The 9,351-nt window shown below is 40.3% G+C and overlaps 1 protein-coding gene across 1 annotated transcript in view; it reads left to right on the top strand.

Moving 5' to 3' along the window:
- The window catches only part of AXDND1 (axonemal dynein light chain domain containing 1), a 104,439-nt gene that overhangs the window by 51,196 nt on the left and 43,892 nt on the right, over nucleotides 1–9,351 (top strand). The window contains exons 14-15 of the mRNA XM_027868576.1: nucleotides 1,019–1,094; nucleotides 7,252–7,489. Coding sequence (XP_027724377.1) covers nucleotides 1,019–1,094; nucleotides 7,252–7,489 — 314 coding nt within the window. The remainder of the gene's footprint in view (nucleotides 1–1,018; nucleotides 1,095–7,251; nucleotides 7,490–9,351) is intronic.

Genomic DNA, 9,351 nt, shown 5'->3' on the forward strand with positions numbered 1-9,351 from the left:
TGAAAAAAATGAGACTATATATAATGTTCCATATCCACAGACACACCCTCTCCCAAACACGCACCTCTGCAGAGGAGTAGGGGCAGGCAGGAGACAGCTTTTCTTTGGGGCAGTGCTTGTAGCAGACAGTGTTTGAAACGGTTTTTGGTAAGGAGTACTTAAACGGGCAAAGGTTGCTGGAAGAAGGGACCCTATCCAGTAGGGGTTTCGTGATTAGATATTGAAATATTGTTTAAATATGTTTCCAACATAGTGGCTCCATGTTGGAGTACAGCTGGTAATGATAAACTCTTCTCCGCTTCATTAAGTTGGTTTATCACTAGCACCACTCTGCCTCTCTCTCAGGGACTTTGCTGCCAACAGCACCTAACCCTCACCTTTATATTTCCACAAAGTGTAATCACAAGGGCTTTTGGGGAAATTAGAAGCAGCTTCTCCAGCAGAAAAAGAAACTGGAGATCCTTTCCCTAGCCTGATTAGCCAGTAGATTTAAATTGAGGAAATTCAAAAATAGTCCTCTTTTTGTTCACTTTTTGGGGGGGGGGCAATAGGGGTTAAGTGACTTGCCCAGAGTCACAGAGCTGGTAAGTGTCTGAGGCCAGATTTGAACTGAGGTCCTCCTGACTTCGGAGCTGGTGGTGTTCTCAACTTTTACAGCTTTGATCAACAAGAATTATTCTAATATTATTCTAGATTTGAAGGTCAGGGACACGAATGGCCTATGTTTAGTACATCATCTCTTGTGGCTCGGTGACTTGAATTCCTAATGGCTCCGTGTTCTCTCCCTTAGTGAGAGCTAAGATAGTTTAAATCATTTTGGTTCCAGATTTGTAAGAGCCTGAATTTATAAATATCTAGACCCCAAACAAAGATGAAGGACTTAGTTGGGAAGAAGCATTTGAAAATTACGAAGCAGAAATCATGTATTTGTATCATTACATCTATTGCAGACATGATATATTTTCTTTTCTACCTCTTTCTTTCTAAGCCTTTTTTTTTCCTCCTTCCATTCTTCTAGTGTGGATGGTATCTTAGGTCCCATCAAGGAAACCACCATGAAGACAGTATGTGCAGACTTCAAGAAATGTAACCAAGTAAGACTTTATAATAGATAGCTTGTTCTTCAAAATGCAGGTGCCTAGAATTAAATGCTGTCCATGGGTCTTCTATCAGGGCTAGAAGGAACTACTGATCTGTTAGTCACAGTCAGTGAACCAGCATTTATTAAGCACTTACTGTATGCCAGGCACTACCCTAAGCCCTGGAGATACAAAGAGAGGCAGAAGACCATCCCTACCCTTGTGGAGCTCACACTTTAAGGGGGGGGGAACAACATGCAAACAATTATGTTTTCAAGTGCTGAAAGCTATTCACACTTGCAAAGACTCCTTACACTTCCCCCGGTCAAGTGGGTATAATTTAATGCATCTGAAGCCTTTCCCTTGTAGTAAGCCTTGGACAATTCTATATAGAGACTCACTAGTTATATCTGAAAGTTACTTTCCCAGGTCACTTGAGAGAATTTTCTCAAAATTTTGCTTGAGAGCGGTGGAAAGAATTCTGAATTTGGAGGCAGACGATGTGCCGCTTGTCCCGTGCGTGTCTTTGGCAAGTCACTTAATTTCTTTGGGCTTCCCAGATGATCTCTAAGATTGCTTCCACCTCTGAAGTTCTCAGAAGAACCGCTTCACTCAAACAGAAACAGACAGGGTGTCTGTTCCACGCGAGACCTAGAATGCCACCAGTGGGATGGAGCAGTCCTGCCCTTAAGGAGTTCACACTTGGCACACGGACACGTAATTATACAAGCTTGACTCTACAGCTTTACCTGTGGATTCCTATACTAGCGATGGAAAAAGGGACACGTGGAGTCCTGGCAACTGCTGCTCCTAGAGATGCATCTCCGCTGGAACTCCCCTCGGCCTCCCATGTCTCCAGCTGGCTTCTTTCTATCCTGAACCTCAGGCTGCCGGTGTCCTCTGCTGGGCTGTCTTCTCTCCTGCTGCGCTGCCACCTGCTCTTTTGCTGCGTCTTCATTTACTGGTACCTCCACTGAGCTGCTCACTGCATCTGGGGCCCTCTCCAGTCATTCTGATCTATATGTGGCCGCTGGACCCAGATGGCTCCGGAGGAGGAAGTGAGGTTGTTGACTTTGCACAGTGCTCCCTCACTTAAATCCAGTTCACTTGCAAGTTGTGGCATCACCTTCCTGATCGAGAACGAAGGACAAACTATAACAACAAACGACAACCACAACCTTCCTGGTATTCTTGTTGTTGGTGGTTCAACTGTTTGCAGTCGTGTCTGACTCTTTGTGACCCCATTTGGGGGTTTCTTGGCAAACCACTGGAGTGGTTTGTCATTTCCTTCACCAGCTCATTTTACAGAGGAGGAAACTGAGGCAAACAGGGTTAAGTGACTTGCCCAGGGTCACACAGATAGTAAATGTCTGAGGCCAGATTTGAACTCGGTTTTTCCTGACACCAGGCCTGGTACTCTATCCACTGTACTACCTAACTTCCTCATTCTACTGTTCTCCAGTGATGCCATCTTCTTGTCTTTCATGGCAATAAATCTCTATATGCTGTATTGTTGCCGCCCTTTAAATTGAAGCTATAATTCAGCTTTTTCCCCAAAAGGGAGAGCATCTGGGCTTTCTAAATCCATAGCCACAGGATCTAATTCAATTCTTTTTTCATTCAGCTCTACATCTGCATCCAGCAAGCCAACAGAAACCCCGAGGCTTAGTTTAAATCCGTCTTTTGAATTCCTTTGCTTTGGCCTGAGCTGCGACTCACCGAGTTCAGGCTGCTGCAGTATTTGATTTAGAGTGACTATGAAAAAGGTTTCAGCTCCAGAGTTAGGAGCCCCTTTGCCTAGGTCCATGCAAATCACTCTGGGTGCTTTGTTTATCGAGTTTTTTTTTTGAGGGGGTGGGGGTTGAGCATCTTTCCTCCTGCTTTCCTTCTGGCACAATCACTACTACTCTTACCAGAGATAGGAACAGAAGAGAATTTTCATTTGTGTCAGGAAGTAGGACACTGGAAGAATGACACAGAGAAGGAAGGAAGGAAGGAACACCAAATATTTAGATCTAAGTCACAGACGGTTAGCATTTCTTGAAGAAAGGAAAGCTAGCGGATGTTGAAACAACCTACTTCTGGTGATGTATGCTGGGAAAAATTCTATCACCCAAAAGAACGCAGGGGGAAAAAACATTGCTACAGGTTCTAAAATCTTAGGGGAAAGTTGAAGATATTGGAGGTACAAGTGGCTTCCTCATTGTGGATGAATGGAGGCAGGGCATTAAAAAGATAAATTGGATTTGGATTTCTAGACCATGGTTTAAAATATAAGCATGATTGGCTTTTGACTATGGATGAAGTGCACCTAATAAGGGCTGGTAAAAATGTATTTGCTAGGCGCCTTGAAAATCTACTTGAGGACTTCAAGCTGAAAAGTCAGAAGAAGAAAACTGCCAACCTGGCCAATGAATTTGACCTTGATTTCTGGCAAAAATTATAGAGAACATTATTAAGGGAATAGTAGTGAACACTCAAAAAAGGAAGAAATGATAACTAAAAAAAAATTTTTTTTTACATTTTTCAATTAGTTTATTTTGAATTATAAACAATCACTTCCATAAGCTTCTGAGCTTCAAATTTTTCTCCCCCTCCCTCCACACCTTCCTCCCCAAGATGGCACGAAATCTGATATAGGCTATACATATCCATTCCTATTAAACATATTTTCACATTAGTGATGGAGTAAGTAAGAATTAGAGCCAATAGGAGGAACCACCAGAAAGAGGAAACAAAACACAGCAGAAGAAAAAAAAATAGCAAATAGCATGCTTCCATCTGCATTCAAACTCCATAGTTTTTTCTTCTTTGTGGATAGCATTTTCCATCATGAGGCCTTTGAAGATGTCTTAGATCCTTGTATTGCTGAGAAGGGTTAAGTCTATCAATATTAGTCATCGCACAACAGGGCTGTTACTGTGTATAATGTTCTCCTGATTCTGCTCATTTCACTCAGCATCAGACCATACAAGTCTTTCCAGGTTTTTCTGAAGTCAGCCTTTTCATCATTTCTTATAGCATAATAGTATTCCATTACATTCATATACCACAACTTGTTCAGCCATTCCCCAATTGATGGGCATCCTCTCAATTTCCAATTCTTTGCCACCGCAAAAAGAGCTGCTATAAATATTTTTGTACATGTGGGTCCTTTTCCTATTTGTATGATCTCTCTGGGATACAGCCCTAAAAGTGCTAAGCAATGATTATTAAAAGCCAGTATAATATCATAATGAATAAGGCCATATTGACCTCATTATTTTTTGTTTGTTTTTTTTTTTTTGGTAAGGTAACTAACTAACTGAACTGAAAACTCTGGAAAATAATGTAGATCTAACATACTCAGATTTCAACAAAATATTTCAGAAAGACTCATATAATGCTAAGCTTATGGATAAGAAGGAGAGATAAAGGCAAGATAATACAACAGCCAAGTGAATGTGAGCCTGTTTGAAAGGCTGGACCCAAAGAGTCATCTTTAATGGGTCTACAACAACTTGAATGATAGTTATCTAAGGGAGGAACCATCCTTGGTTCTTTGCTGTTCAGCTTTATTTTTCAGTCATTTGATTAAATTTTGCTTGAATTTGATGAATTTTGATGAAATTTGTCAAATTTGCAGTTGACATAAAGCTTTGAAGCACATTGTGTAACAGAAAATATATCCAAAAGAATTTCAATAGCCTAGAACATAGTTGGCCCACTTATAGCCAGGAGATGTTCTTGGTGGTGGAGATGTTCTAGAAAAAAAAGATGTGGGAGTTTTTGGTGGATTGCAAACCCATTATGAGTCATGCGTATGTTATGGCAGCCAAAAAAACTCATGCCATACCATGCAAGTATCCAAAACAAGGGATGTAATAGTTCTATTATATTTTGCCCTGATCAGGCCAAACTGTTCATTTCTGGGCACCCCATTTTAGAGAAAACATGAATGACCAGGACTATATCTAAGAGAGGGTGAGCTGGTTGAAAGGAGGATTAGAGAACATTCCATAGGAAGATGGCTCGAATGAAAGAACTCTGCATAATTTAGCCTGGAGAAGAGAGGATGTGGGGGAAGGGTGGAGGAGTGAGGCATGATACTTATCTTCAGATATTTGAAGAGCTGTCATGTGGGGACTGGACTTTTTCCCACAGAGACCCAGAAAATCCAACTAGGAGCCATGAGTAGAAGTTGTAGAGAGACAGATTAAGGCTTGATGAAAGAAAAAAAAAAACTTCCTAGTAATTAGATTTATCCAAAAATGGAATGGAATGCCTTGCAATCCATCTTCACTAAAGGCAAAGACTAGATGGTCACTTGTAGAATCTGTGGAAAGAATTATTTTTTTAATTAATTAATTTATTTTTAGTTTTCAACATTCACTTCCACAAGATTTTGAGTTCCAAATTTTCTCCCCATCTCTTCCCTCCCCCACTCCAACATGGCATGAATTTTGAATGCCCCTTCCCCTCATCTGCCCTCCCTTCTATCACCCGCCCCTTCTCTTATCCCCTTCCCCTTCTATTTTCCTGTGGGGCAGGATAGATTTCTATACCCCATTGCCTGTATATCTTATTTCCCAGTTGCATGTAAAAACAATTTTTTACATTTGTTTTTAAAACTTTGGGTTCCAAATTCTCTCCCTTCCTCCCTCCCCACCCACCCTCATTGAAAAGGCAAGCAACTGATACAGGTTATACATGTGTAGTCATGCAAAACACTTCCATAGTAGTCGTGTTGTGAAAAACTATTTCCCTTCATCCTATCCCAACCCCCACTTATTCTATTCTCTTCTTTGACCCTGTCCCTCTTCACAAGTGTTTGCTTCTGATTACCTCCTCTCCCAATCTGCCCTCCCTTCTATCATCTTATCCACTTCCCACCTGTTTTCCTGTAGGGTAAGATAGATTTCCATATCCAAATGAGTGTGTATGTTATTCTCTCTTTAGGCCAAATCGATGAGAGTGAGATTCACTCATTCCCCCTCACCTTCCCCCACTTCTCCTCCACTGTAAAAGCTTTTTCTTGTCTGTTTTATGTGAGATAAATTACCGTATTCTACCTCTCCCTTTCTCCTTCTCCCAGTATAATCCTCTCACCCCTTAATTTTATTTTTTAGATATCACCCCTTCATCTTCAACTCACCCCGTGCGCTTTATCTATCTATATCTCTGTCTATATACATATATTTTCCCTCCAACTACCCTAATACTGAGAAAGGTCTCATGAGTTACAAATATCATCTTGTGGAAAGAATTCTTGTTGAGTTATTAGATGGATTAGGTGGTTTCTGAAGTCTCTTCCGCTTGAGATCTTGTGGTTCTGTGATCTTACAGTGAGGGAAAGAGAAGGACTGATTGATAGATGGGGAGAAGCAGCATCACTTAGTGAGCAGGAAGACCTGTGTTGAGTCTTGCCCCAGATCCTTACTAGCCATGTGACCCTGGATTAATTAATTAACCTCTTTGGATATCCATTTCCTCTGTAAATGAGTGGGTTGACCTCTAAGATATCTTCCATCTAACAATCAATGATTCTATGACTTAGTTATCCCATGGAGCAAGATCCAGGAAGAGGTATGAGGGGGTGGGAACAAGGGCATGACAGGAAGAGTTAACTTGGACAAAGGGGAGAGCCACCTCATCCTTGGAGAAAGAGATGTTAAAGTGTGGAGGAAGGGACAGAGAGAGAGTCATGAGAGCTTCAGTTTTCTCAATGAAACAGGCAAATTAAACTGCTCGGAGATGGATAGGGCATAAAACTGAGGATTAAGGAATAGGTTGGAACAGGGTGATAAGTGTGATAGCAGGGCAGTCAGGATTGCCATATAGGAATGGAGAACCCAACATAACTTTTTTTTTTTAAGGTAGTTGGGGTTAAGTGACTTGCCCAGGGTCACACAGCTAGTGTCAGGTGTTTGGTCTGCGGTCGGATTTGAACTCAGGTCCTTCTGATTTCAGGGCCAGTGTTCTATCCACTGTGCCATCTAGCTGCCCCTCCAACATAACTTAGAAATCGGGTATTTGTAATGGATTCAATCAGTATCGTTTCATGACTTTCTCTAACAGCTGTCAGTCATATCGTACTTGCTAATTAGGGTCCTAGGGAGCCTACATTAATAGGCTAATTAAGGAGTGATATATATATATATATTTTTTTTTGTATACTCTTTTCTTTCCTTAGATATTGATTGAAGATGCTGACTATTATGGTGGAGATAAACTAGTTGAAAAGGTGGAGACCCTCAAACTTGCTTATCACCTACAAGGAGCCTGGACAGAGTATGGGAAAGCAATATTGAATCGTCATAAAACTATAGATGCAGACTTACCCTCACAACAAGGTTTCATGGAAGAAATTAATGAGAAGGCTGCAAGACTGTGTAGAGAATATGAATTAAGGGTGAATGGAGGAGAAAATGGTAAATTATACAATGAAAATTGTGTCATTATGTAGTATAATGCATCCTAACATTGGGAGGCCATAAAGAACTGCTTTTTTTTTTTTTAAAACATCAAGTTTGCATAGAAAATCAATATTGAGCCAATGCAGTCTTCTAAATAAATTTATTATTTCGTTTCTTAATCCACAGCAATTTAGAAGCAATACAGTAATGTTGGGGGTGTGGAAGGGACAGGGAAGGAGTGCTTCTAGAGGTAATCAGACATAAGAACTCAAAAAAATTGGCAATCTGTAGGTACTAACAGCCCTGCAGACCTTATTAAGCCTTGAGGATATAATTGTATAAGTCACAGACCAATGACTGATGTTTATAATGATGTTTCTGAGTTGTTCAAAAGTGGTTAAATTATATTCATTTTATTGTTTTAAAAAGCCAACTAAGCATGTAATACATCTTAGATTTCCAGTCAAAATGGTTAGTGTTTTGGAAAATTCACTTATGTGGAATGGCGTATTTCCCAATGAGGATGGATAAGTAGAATGTGTCAGGAAATCAGAGGAACTTTTTTTTTTTTAGAGCATTTTTTTTTTAAATTTTTAACATGTGTTTTTAAAACTTTGGGTTACAAATTTTCTCGCTTCCTCCCTCCCCACCCACCCTCATTGAAAAGGCAAGCATCTCGATACAGGTTATAGATGTGCAGTCATGAAAAACACTTCCATAGTAGTCCTGTTGTGAAAAACTAAGTATATTTCCCTTCATCCTATCCTACCCCCCCATTTATTCTATTCTCTCTTTTGACCCTGTCCCTCCTTAGAAGTGTTTGCTTTTGATTATCCCCTCCCCCAATCTGCCCTCCCCTCTATCAACCCCCTCTTCTCTTGTCCCCTTCTCCCCTTATTTTCCTGTAGGGTAAGATAGATTTCCATACCCCATTGTGTATGTTATTCCTTCCTTAAGCCAAATCCTATGAGAGTAAGATTCACTCATTCCCTCTCACTTTTCCCCATTTCCCCTCCACTGTAAAAGCCTTTTCTTGTCTGTTTCATGTGAGATAATTTACCCCATTCTACTTCTCCCTTTCTCCTTCTCCCAGTATAATCCTCTATCACCCCTTAATTTTATTTTCCAGATATCACCCCTTCATCTTCAACTCACCCTGTGCCCTCTATCTATCTATCTATCTATCTATCTATCTATACATACATATAATTTTTTCCCTCCCACTACCCTAATACTGAGAAAGGACTCATGAGTTACAAATAGCATCTTTCGCTGCAGGAATGTAAACAGTTCAACCTTAATAAGTCTCTTATGATTTCTCTTTCCTGTTTACCTCTTCCATGTTTCACTTGAGTCTTGCATTTGAAAGTCAGATTTTATATTCAGCTCTGGTCTTTTCCATATTGCTTGAAAGTCCCCTATTTCATTGAAGGACCATTTTTTACCCTGAAGGATTATACTCAGTTTTGCTGGGTAGGTGATTCTTGGTTGTAGTCCTATCTCCTTTGCCCTCCAGAATATCATACTCCATGCCCTCCAGATCCTTAATATAGAAGCTGGAACTGTTTTCTTTTCAAAAAATTGTTTTTATTTGAAAGAACCTGTAAATGCACAATTTCAGAAATATTAACAAAAACATTGCCAACTTTATATTATAGGAATTATGAGTACTCTATATTTAAATATAGTACTGATGGTAGGTAGTGATGCAGTGGATAGGGTGCTGGGCCTGGAGTCAGGAAGACTCATCTTCCTGAGTTCAAATCTGGCCTCAGACACTTACTAGTTATATAATCCTGGGCAAGTCACTTAACCCTGTTTGCCTCAGTTTCCTCATCAGTAAAATGAGGAGGAGAAGGAAATGGTAAACTACTCTA

The sequence above is a fragment of the Vombatus ursinus genome, unplaced genomic scaffold, assembly GCF_900497805.2.
Source record: "Vombatus ursinus unplaced genomic scaffold, bare-nosed wombat genome assembly UNPS02014789.1, whole genome shotgun sequence".
Taxonomy (NCBI): Eukaryota; Metazoa; Chordata; class Mammalia; order Diprotodontia; family Vombatidae; genus Vombatus; species Vombatus ursinus.